At 40.6% G+C, this 10,850-nt stretch overlaps 1 protein-coding gene across 1 annotated transcript in view; it reads right to left on the bottom strand.

The window, feature by feature from the left end:
• Nucleotides 1–1,551: 1,551 nt before the first annotated feature.
• The window catches only part of LOC143974836 (complement C3-like), a 332,677-nt gene continuing 323,378 nt past the window's right edge, over nt 1,552–10,850 (bottom strand). The window contains exons 40-41 of the mRNA XM_077476590.1: nt 10,564–10,699; nt 1,552–2,204 (exon numbers count right to left, since the gene is read on the bottom strand). Coding sequence (XP_077332716.1) covers nt 2,096–2,204; nt 10,564–10,699 — 245 coding nt within the window. The 3' untranslated portion in view covers nt 1,552–2,095. The remainder of the gene's footprint in view (nt 2,205–10,563; nt 10,700–10,850) is intronic.

Here is a 10,850-nt window from a genome sequence, read left to right as displayed (position 1 = left end):
CTGAGCTACCTGAAGTCAATTGGAGGTACACGTCCGGACTGCCTCCGCAAGTCGCATTTGGACGCTGTGCTTTGACAGGGCGATTACTCCATCTCTACCCTATACTCTCACCTAATCAACTACCAGGCGGAAAAGTACCACGTAGCCCCCTTCAAACAATGGGCCTCTGTATTTCATGATATGAACCTGCCGGAAAGGATCCTGAAGGGATACAGACTTGTCTACAAACTGGTTATCTCGGAGAAGTGGAGAGAAACTCAATTTAAGATCACTCATAGAGCCTATTACCCATTCCATACTAACACCGAGGATCCCTCGCAAGCCAAGTGTCCCTGGTGCTCTCTGGATCGCCCCACCCTACTACACCGTTTCTGGGACTGCACCTTCATATCAACATTTTGGGACTCAGTCTTGGACTACATCAAACTCGTTACCGGGACGCATGTACCTAAGGACCCGTTGATCTGCCTGTTTAGCTGCGACCCTCTACCCGAGTCGCTAGCCTCTCCAAGTCCAATTACCCTTTCGCATTGGTCTCACCTATGCCTGCTGGCGGCTCGTAGGACTGTTATGAATTACTGGATTTCCACAACTCCACCGAGTCTAACAGGGGTTCAACATACCCTCCTCTCACTGTTTCACATAGAACGGCTTGATGTTATTTCATCCCACTTTGTTTCCACTCCTCGCTTCTTTGCCAGATGGAGGGCTTATATCGAACAATCCTTTACCTCAGAGGACATTAATACTATTGTTTCCCCCTTTCGCTATACAAGCTGGTACTTACAACGAGACATCGGTAATGCATTGGGGAAACTCAAGCTGACATCACCCCCCGCCAACTCATCTCCCTCACAGGACCCCGCTCACTTATTGGCTCAACTACCACGGGACATGTCTGACCCTACCTCTTCTTCTGCACTGGAGGACTTGCAACCCTCTACCCACCCTTCTGCATCTCCATGATTCTTCCTGGACTTGGATCTCTGTTTATACCAAACATTAGTGTCCTTTTATGTTCCTACGTGTAGGGGATTTATATAGGCATAAATGATACTGTTTCTCATCTTCATGTTTTTTTTTTTTTTTGTGTTACCATACTGCATTCGGATCATGATGTGATCCTCGCCCCCCAGGGTGCCATTCCCTATCTCCTTCTCCCCCCCTCTACCCGCCTTCCCTTCCCCCTCTTCTTCATCTTTTCTTTCCTTTTCTCCTCTTTTTCCCCTTCTTCTCAACTTCCTTTTTCACTTTCCTCTCTCTTGAAAGTTTAAACTGCTTACTATTGTGGCCCTTTGGGTCGATGGGGTGTAAAACTCCTTTTCTTTTGTGTTGTTTTACATTCTCTCGTCTGTTATGTATTGCTTTCGAAAGATACTGTCTTACTTCGACTACTGTGTATTGTATAAATTTGTCTTTTTGCTCAATAAAAATATATTTAAAAAAAAAATGATAGATAGATAGCTATATATATATATGAGATAAATAAAAAAACTAAACAGTAAAGAGAGCCCTTTTTTTTTATTTTATTTTTTTCAAAAAGATGCATAGTTTTATTTTATTTTTTTCCCCCATCGAAATTTTACATACAAGTGCACTGATTGAAGGCTTGTTGTGTTTAATACATGTTTAAGACATTTTCTGTATCGCTTCTTATTTCCTAACTGTTAGATTTTATGAGGCCCAAAAAATCGGCATCATACATTGGCTGCCGCGATTTCTAAATATAAACATATTTTCGACCCCTACTATTCAGTGTTTATCAGCATTTTTGAGCCATAAGCTTTTATGAGAGTATAGTTTTGCTCAAAAACGCTACTACAAAAACACTGAAACTTAATTCTACAGCTAACGTTCCTGGCTTTTTATAATGTCCAGTGTGCATGAGGCTGAAAGGTAGTTGCTATCATTATTTTTTTTTTTTTTGTAGGTTCCCCTATTTGGGGATGTTTGTTTTATTGTATTTTTTTATTTATTTTTTTGGACTGGGCTGCTTTATTTACAGGCAGATGTTTTAGGGGTAATCAGGATATTTTTTTTACCAGGCCCATAATAATTGTGTTATCTGCTCTGCGACACTGTTTCAACGCTGGGTCTAAGTACTGCATCCCTGGACTTTCATATTGCTTGCAAATTCTGTCAAGGTTTCATCACCTTCTGACCAATCAAAGATGAAGGTTTTACTGCTAAGCACAAAGCTTGTCCTGTAAGTAAAACAAATAATATCCAGCATTAGTTACCATTTTAAGGGATACTGAATACATAAGCACATTTAAAATTTTAAATGAAAAATGTAACTATATTAAATTGTACTAGACTACAGCATTGTAAAGATAGAAAAGAACTGTATGCACATATCTGTTGTGGAAAAGGTAAATATCTGTTGGGTAGGGTGCCATTGCTGATTCCCTTTTTAAAATTCTACTGAAATTATATTACTGTCTGATACCAATATTCCCTTAATCTTTCATTTGAAAATCTGACACATTACATGGACTGAATATAGTGCCAATATTCTCACACTGACCATCTCTTCTTACTATCACATGGATCCCTAACAGACATTGAATAACTCCCTCGTAACTGATGTTAGACATGTGCAGAGTAAAATATTTTGTTTTGGAATTTTGTTTTCGTCCGAAAAATTTATTTAGTTACTCCCGAAATTCGTTTTTATTTATTTTGTTTTTCGTTCAAAAATTGCATTCGTCCGAAAATCCACATGAATTACGGTCGAATCTGTCTTTGATGGCTTATGGTGTCTGTCAAATGTATAAAGAAGATTCGACGAAGCTAGTATATAGCATACTTCGTGTGAACTTTAGAACCCTATTAAAGTCTATGGGACTCCAACGTTCACAATCTAAAGTGCTAATTTGCAAGTTACTGTCCTAAAAGGTGTTTGGGGACCTGGGTCCTGCCCCAGGGGACATGTATCAATGGGGAGCAGTGATTTTAATAATGAATAAAGTGAAACAATAAAAATGTAATATTCCTTTAAATTTCGTAGGGGGGGGGGTGTCTATAGTCTATAGTATGCCTGTGAAGGGGCGCATGTTTCTGGTGCTTAGAATTGTCCCTGCACAAAGTGTCATTCATGCAGGAAAAAAGTCCTTTAAAATCACTCGCAGCTATTATGAATTGTCGGCTCCGTAATACAGAGAACACTCATTGAAAGTCATTGATAAAAAATAAATTAAAAAAAAAAGTGTGGGGGTCCCCCAAATTCAATTACCAGGCCCTTCAGGTCTGGTATGGATATTAAGGGGAACCCTGCGTCAAATTTAAAAAAAAATTGACGGGGGTCCCCCTAAAAATCCATACCAGACCCTTTATCCGAGCACGCAACGTGGCAGGCCGCAGGAAAAGAGGGGGGACGAGAGAGCGCCCCCCTCCTGAACCGTACCAGGCCACATGCCCTCAACATTGGGAGGATGCTTTGGGGGTCTGTGACTCCTCAAAGCACCTTGTCTCCATGTTGATGAGGACAACTTGACGCGGGGTTCCCCTTAATATCCATACCAGACCTGAAGGGCATGGTAATTGAATTTGGGGGACCCCCACACTTTTTTTTTATTTTTTTTAAATTTTTTTTATCAATGACTTTCAATGAGTGTTCTCTGTATTACGGAGCCGACAATTCATAATAGCTGCGAGTGATTTTAAAGGACTTTTTTTCCTACATAAATGACACTTTGTGCAGGGACAGTTCTAAGCACGGGAAAAATGCGTCCCTTCACAGGCATACTATAGACACCCCCCCCCCTACAAAATTTAAAGGAATATTACACTTTTATTGTTTCACTTTAATCATTATTAAAATCACTTCTCCCGAAAAAACGACCGTTTTTAAAACTTTTTTTTGCATTGATACATGTCCCCTGGGGCAGGACCCGGGTCCCCAAACACTTTTTAGGACAGTAACTTGCAGAATCTTTTCTCTCTGTCAAATCTTTTTTTCTCTGTCGGATATTTTCTCTATATAATCTTGGACTAATAGAGGTAAGGTTAGGCACATTCGACCACAGGTTCTATAGACAGATTATTGTCAGAGTCACGTCGAATCTCCTATTCTATATCGAACTGTTGTAACAACGAAAACGAAAATAAAGCATTTATTTATGTCGGATCTTTCGTTTTTCGGATTCTGTGTTTTCGTTATCGTTTGTCAAAACCAAAACGAAAATAGCTGAAATTCGGACAAAAATGCATTCGGACGAAAACGAATGCACATGTCTAACTGATGTAGTATTTTGTTTTGTTATTAGGGACTCGCTTTACATTTGAACAACTCCACCCCAGAGATTTCCCCAGTTACTCTTTGAGAAGAGCATAAACCTACTATTCTAAGGACCTGTTTACAACAAGCATCACTGGCAAAAGCAAATTACTCCTCGGAAACTAGAAGATGCTTTTCAAAACGCAACAACAGCGTTTCAAAATGACCTTGCACTTATGGCTTGATGAGCCTTAGGCTGCTTTCACACTGGGGCGGTGCGGGCGTCGGCGGTAAAGCGCCGCTATTTTTAGCGGCGCTTTACCGTCGTTTAAGCAGCGTCTGCGGGCGCTAGCGGGGTGGTTTTAACCCCCGCTAGCGGACGAAAAAGGGTTAAACCCGCCCGCAAAGCGCCGCTGCAGCGGTGCTTTGCCGGCGGTATTGCCGCGCTGTCCCATTGATTTCAATGGGTAGGAGCGGTTTAGGAGCGGTGAATACACCGTTCCTTCACCGATCCAAAGATGCGGCTAGCAGGACTTTTTTCACTGTCCTGCCAGCGCACCGCCCCAGTGTGAAAGCCCTCCGGCTTTCACACTGGAGTGAAAGGGGCCGGTTTTTTTCAGGCGCTACACAGGCGCTATTTTTAGTGCTGTAACGCCTGAATACCGCCCCAGTGTGAAAGCAGCCTTAAACACAGCATTACTTGAATTAGATGCTATTTTTACAGAAGACACAGATATACAATAGCATAGGATTAGGCATCAGTTCTATGTGAAAGGTAACAAACAAGATACCTTTGTTGGCCCATAGACTTCAAACTGTTGACTTAAGACTACAAGCCAATTACACTAAAAATCATTTCCTGGATTGCACTCTTGTCTGCTGTGCATCCTGATACCCACCCATGCTGCTGTCTCCATACCTAAACTGCTACCTACCACTGCCTTATGGTATGTTTTCCTTGTGGTCCCGTTAGCAACACCCACGGCCAGAGTAAATAGTTTTAGAGCTGGGGACATCCAAGTACTGTTAGGCACATTAGCCTTAAAGGAAATGCAGCTGCTGCAGTTGAAGGACATAGACTGCAGTGTTTGCCTATGTAGCCTCATACTTACACCACCTACTTATACCAAAGAGTATGGAAACTTTTCACAATTTGAAAAGAGAATATCATTTACCAAGTTCCAAGCTATTTGGGATTATACAATATATAGTATTTTCTCCACTGCTTGCATATCAAATAATAATCTTTCACTTACCTGTGAATCTGAATCTAATCTAAATGCAAAAATGACCCACATTCCCCAGGGGTAGTCTCCTAATCTCTAAAATTATTCTGTTGTCTCACAATTACAAATGGATTTGGGTATTGAACTGGAGCAGGATGATTGGACTCAAATTTGAAATATGACTAAGTTATGTTTTGTGCAATGCATTTGCTGCATAGACTAATTACAAAGTATTACTTAGATTGCCCATGATCCCAGGCCATCCAACTAACACAGCTTTGTGGCTATCCAGAATTGGGCATGTCATATGACTTCCAGCAGAATAACATGCCGCCCGCGCCTGTTACTGGTGTGGCGTGTCAGTCTGACACACTACATCTCCGATCGTGATAAGGAGCCTTTGACAGAGGCTTCTTACCATATGATCAGCTGTGATCAATCACAGCTGATCATCGCGTGAACCAGGAAGTGCCGGTAAACCGCTTTCCTCGGTTTGCGCTGACGATGAGCGCCGATCGGCAGCTCTCCCTGTCGGGGGGGGGTCTGTGCTGATAATCAGCACAGTGATCATCAACACAGCCCCCATCAGATGTATTCAACAAATGCCACTCAGTGCCCCCTCAAAGTCTCAGTGCCAATCGAAGCCCATCACAGTGCCCCAGCAGTAACACCTGTCAGTACCTGTCATCAGTGCCATCTATTAGTGTCCATCAGTGCCGCCTATTGGTTCTACATATCAGTGCCCGTCAGTGAAGGAGAAAACAAAATTTTATGACCGAAACTAAAACTTTTTTTTTTTTATGTCGGTCTCTTTTTAGTTTGTTTGGATACAGTGTTTCATGACCGCGCAATTGTCATTCGAAGTGCAACAACACTAAAAATTGTCATGGGCAGGAACGGGGGAAAGTGCCCTGTATTGAAGTGGTTAAGCACCAATTTGTACTTGTGTACAAGGCATGGTTTTTTGAAACCCTGTATGTGGCTGAGGTTAAAATCTAGTTACACTGGACAGTAATTTTTTAAAGAATTGATGGCAAAACAGGACACTATGCCTATGTCTTGGAACCATGTGTCTCACAGTTCCTCCAAAATGGCTTTGACCTTTTTGGTAAACCTGTTTTAAGTAATTTTTTATGAACAACTACGAAGAGCTCTAACACTCCATTCACACCTGGGCGTTCTGAATCTGCTAAAATGACATCTCACAACACAAATTTTAAATGTTGTTCGTTTTAATGGCACCTAAACAAAAATGTGGTGCAGTTCTGCCATGGTTGTCGCGTGATAAATTGCAATTTAATAATTCCTTTAATTCTTTTGTCACCTACTTAATGCCTAAAAAACTCAAGCTATTATCCCTATGGAATAACTAATGTTTATCGTGTCAATGCCACATTTTTGTATTTTTGAAAACTTTCTAATAAACAGATTGAACACAAAATAAAAAAAATCCAACTTAAAAAGAAGTCAAGGCCTAAGTCTAAAGCCTCGTACATATGATCGGATTGTTGGCCAACAAAACTGTGGACTTTTGGCCGAAGGGCATCGGCCCAAACTTGTCTTGCATACAAAAGGCACACAATTGTTGGCCAACAATCACAAACGTAGTGACGTAGTAGACGTACTACGAGGTTTTTCAGCTCTTTAGCACCACCCTTTGGGCTCCTTCTGCTAATTTCATGTTAGTAGAAGTTTGGAGAGTGTTGATTCAAGGTTTTTAATTTCGTGCTTTTCAGTTCATTTCCGGACAGCCGTTTGTCAACCAGACATTGCGGAATCAGAGGAGATAACGTGTTATTTATTATTGGCCTTGGAGTTATTGCTTTTGACATTATTTTTGTTGGTTTAATGATGATTTGATTTGGTGTATTTTTGGATGCATAGAATGCATTTCTTGGTTAAGTTCTATTGGCAGATAGCATGTCTAATTTTATTTAGTTTTTTTTTAATGCACACTAAAAAAAAATTGTGTAGAATAATACTTGCCTATGTGTTTTACTTCGAATGACAGTTTGGAAGTAGGCAGTTACATTTAAAATAATACAACTATGTTGGTGTCCCTTGTCAATTTTACATTGTATCTTTGACCTTAAAAACTACGGGATAATGATGTGGTAACTTGCCCCCAAAAAATTATAATATATATATATATATATATATATATATATATATATATATATATATATATATATATATATATATTATAAAAAATGTTTTTTTGAAAAGCCTTTGAAAATTTGTTTGCAATAACGCCATCAGTATCACCAGCAAAGCAGCTTCATTATTATCCCATTAAAGAAGAAGAGAATGTGCGCTGCATTTCAAAAATTTCATAATTTGCCACGTCACGAATGTTAATTCTCCATTACGAAGGCTAGTTTATAAGACCGACCGCTTCTGGCTTGTCCTTGCTTTTGAGCATGCGTGTTTGTACTTTGGACTTTTGTCCGACAGAATTATGTACACACCCTCAGAAAATCTGACAACAGACATTTGTTTGTGGAAAATTTTAAACCCTGCTATCCAACATTTGTCTGCGGAAAGTCTGACAACAATTGTCCGATGGAGCACACGGTTGGATTTTCCACCAAGAGCCTGTCATCACACATTTCCCGTCGGAAAATCCGATCATGTGTACGAGGCTTTAGAGGCCAGAAGGCATCCTGGGTGAAAAGAACAGATCTGAACATGTAATTTTTAAATAAAATCCAGTGAAAGTCCCATATTGTTATTGAAATTACAATTGTAAGCACTATTCCTAATTGCAGGAATTCATTACAATAATGATTCTAGCAGAAAAAGGACAGTTTTGGAAGGGCTCAGAACGTGATGAATGCACATTGATCTTACCCCTCAACCCCCGGCATATCGGCCCTAAATTGAGCTACTTAGAGAGCCCTAATCTTTCCACATTTCCTTACCTGAGTTCCTTGATCCCTTTTAATTAATCTTGGACAAAACAGGAGGATTGTGGACTCCATCCTGGATATCTGGCCTATATTTCTCTCCGTCAGCCACGGTTAGATATGCAAGCTATCAGTTCCATCGTTCCAATATATCCTGAGATACTCATCAATGCTGCCCACGTTGTTGCTGGAATCTTACGTGGCACTACATTACAAGATTAATCTCTTTGCTGATAAGGCCTTGCTAACCCCCAGTAACACTATCACAAACTTGACGATTCTTAGCCCTTGTACACACGGTCGGACATTCCGACAACAAAATCTGTCGGGTTTTGTCCGAAACTCGTGTTGCATACACACGGTCGGACAAAGTTGTCGGAAAATCTGATTATTCGTAACGTGATGACATTATTTTGTTACGACTGGACTACGTTCAGGCTAGTAGCCAATAGCTTTGGTCTAGGAATTTGATCTGAGCATGCGTGGCACTTTGTCCGATCGGAATTCTCTACAAACGATCGGACAAAGTCCGATCAGATCATGTTGTCGGAAAATTTTATAGCCCAGCTCTAAAACTTTGTCTGTCGGATATTCCAACGGAAACAGTCCGATGGAGCCCACACACGGTCGGATTATCCGGCAACACAGTCCGATCTGACATTTTTCCATTGGAATGCCCGACCGTGTCTACAAGGGCTTAGAATCTTTTCCCAATGTGCTCAAATCTCAGGTCTCACAGTAAACCAGAATGAATTTATAGCCCTGAATATCAAACTGCCTTCTGAAATGGTCTCCCAAATCCAGCCTTGCTTCCTTTACTACTGGTCGACCTCAACACTGGAAGACCTAGGCATTAAATTGATCTCTCAGTTTAATTCCCTTTTTTTTTCTTTTTTTTTTTTCTCTGTGAATTGCTATCCTTTGCTGAGATCCCTAACCTTGCTTTTACAGTCATGGCAATTCATATTGCTGTCTTGGATAAGCCGCATCAATGCAGTGAAAATTACTGTTCTCCGTAAAGCTTTCTACTACTTCTGCACCTTGCCGATTAAAGTCCCATTGTTTTATTTATGTATACTACAGAGGTGGATCCTCTGCTTCATATAAATGATCCAGAGTCCCTGTTCCACTCTTTGTGCATAGATTACAGTGTGGCTTATGCCGCGTACACACGACTGGACTTTTTGACGGAATAGGTCCGACAGTCTTCCCAACGGACTTTCCGAACGAATGGACTTGGCCACACACAAGCACACCAAAGTTCGGATTCGAAAGTGATGACGTATGACCGGACTAGATTAAGGAAGTTTGTAGCCAGTAGCTTCCCTAGCATCGGTTTTCGTCCGTCGGACTAGCATACAGACAAACTGATTTTTCGACCAGACTCACGTCAGTTGGAAAGATTTGAAACCTGTTTTAAATCTAAAGTCTATCTGATTTTTAGACAGCAAAGGTCCAATGAAGCCCACACACAATCGAATTGTCCGGATTCGTTCCGTTGGGCCTAGTCCATCAAAGTCCAGTCGTGTGTACGCGCCATTAGAAGTCCACAATGTAGAAAGATACTATAAAGTAATATAGAGTTTCTATAAACAAAATAATTTTTTTAACATATTTGCCTGCTATACTCTATTTTGCTGTAATATACTTATCAGAGAGGGGCCCCTTTCCTCTGTTTCTTATGCTCAGAATCTGGAGCAAGATCTTGCCAACCCTGGCACCCTCTGTTGTGGAAACTGCACATATAGTTCTCTGTCTGTGGTAATGGATTCCAACATAACTGGCTCATACCATCCCAACATATGATACATGCTTGAGAGGTTGTGGGCTTCAGGGAGAGGTACTACATGTCTGGTGGTCCTTTCCCAAGTTATCCCCTTTCTAGGACTTTTGGCCCCCTCTAAACCTTATTTCATATAGTTGTCCCAAAGGACACAAAGATGGCCCTTGTGCATTATATGGCCCCCAGGTGACCCCCCCCTTTCTATGTTGCTACTCTAATTGAATTGGTCCCTGGATAGCCTCTAGCTGAGACAAGGCTACGGCCTTGTAAACCTTTTTTTCATGTGAACTTGATTCTGTATCTAAAATCTTTTTTTATTTAGCCCCTGTCTTGGCAAATTTTGTTGTTCTTACACAAACCCAATAAAAATTATATGATTGCAGTCCCTTGTGTATATAAGATAATCATAAAGTACAGTTTTATACTCACAATGGTGAAACTTCCCAAAGGTCAGAATAGTGATTCATTATAAGATATTCTGAATTGATTTGAAGATTTAGTGACTCATTGCAGACCATGTGACTAACGAGCTTCATGGTAGCACCCACAATTCTGGTTTTGATATCTGATTCAGCAATAAGAAAAGAAAAAAGTGAAATTCTAGCTGTTCCTTTAATTAGAGATGGGTAACAATTTGGGTAGCTTGGCCAAAATAAATAAATATACAGTAACACATGAAGTACATCTTAGCTTATTCAGCTGTAACTACACGTACA

This window comes from Lithobates pipiens, unplaced genomic scaffold, assembly GCF_037356315.1.
Source record: "Lithobates pipiens isolate NorthernLeopardFrog02 unplaced genomic scaffold, aLitPip1_a1.2 Scaffold_13, whole genome shotgun sequence".
Lineage (NCBI taxonomy): Eukaryota > Metazoa > Chordata > Amphibia > Anura > Ranidae > Lithobates > Lithobates pipiens.
Note: the sequence above shows the minus strand (reverse complement) of the source record. Positions and strands in the feature narration are given on the sequence as shown.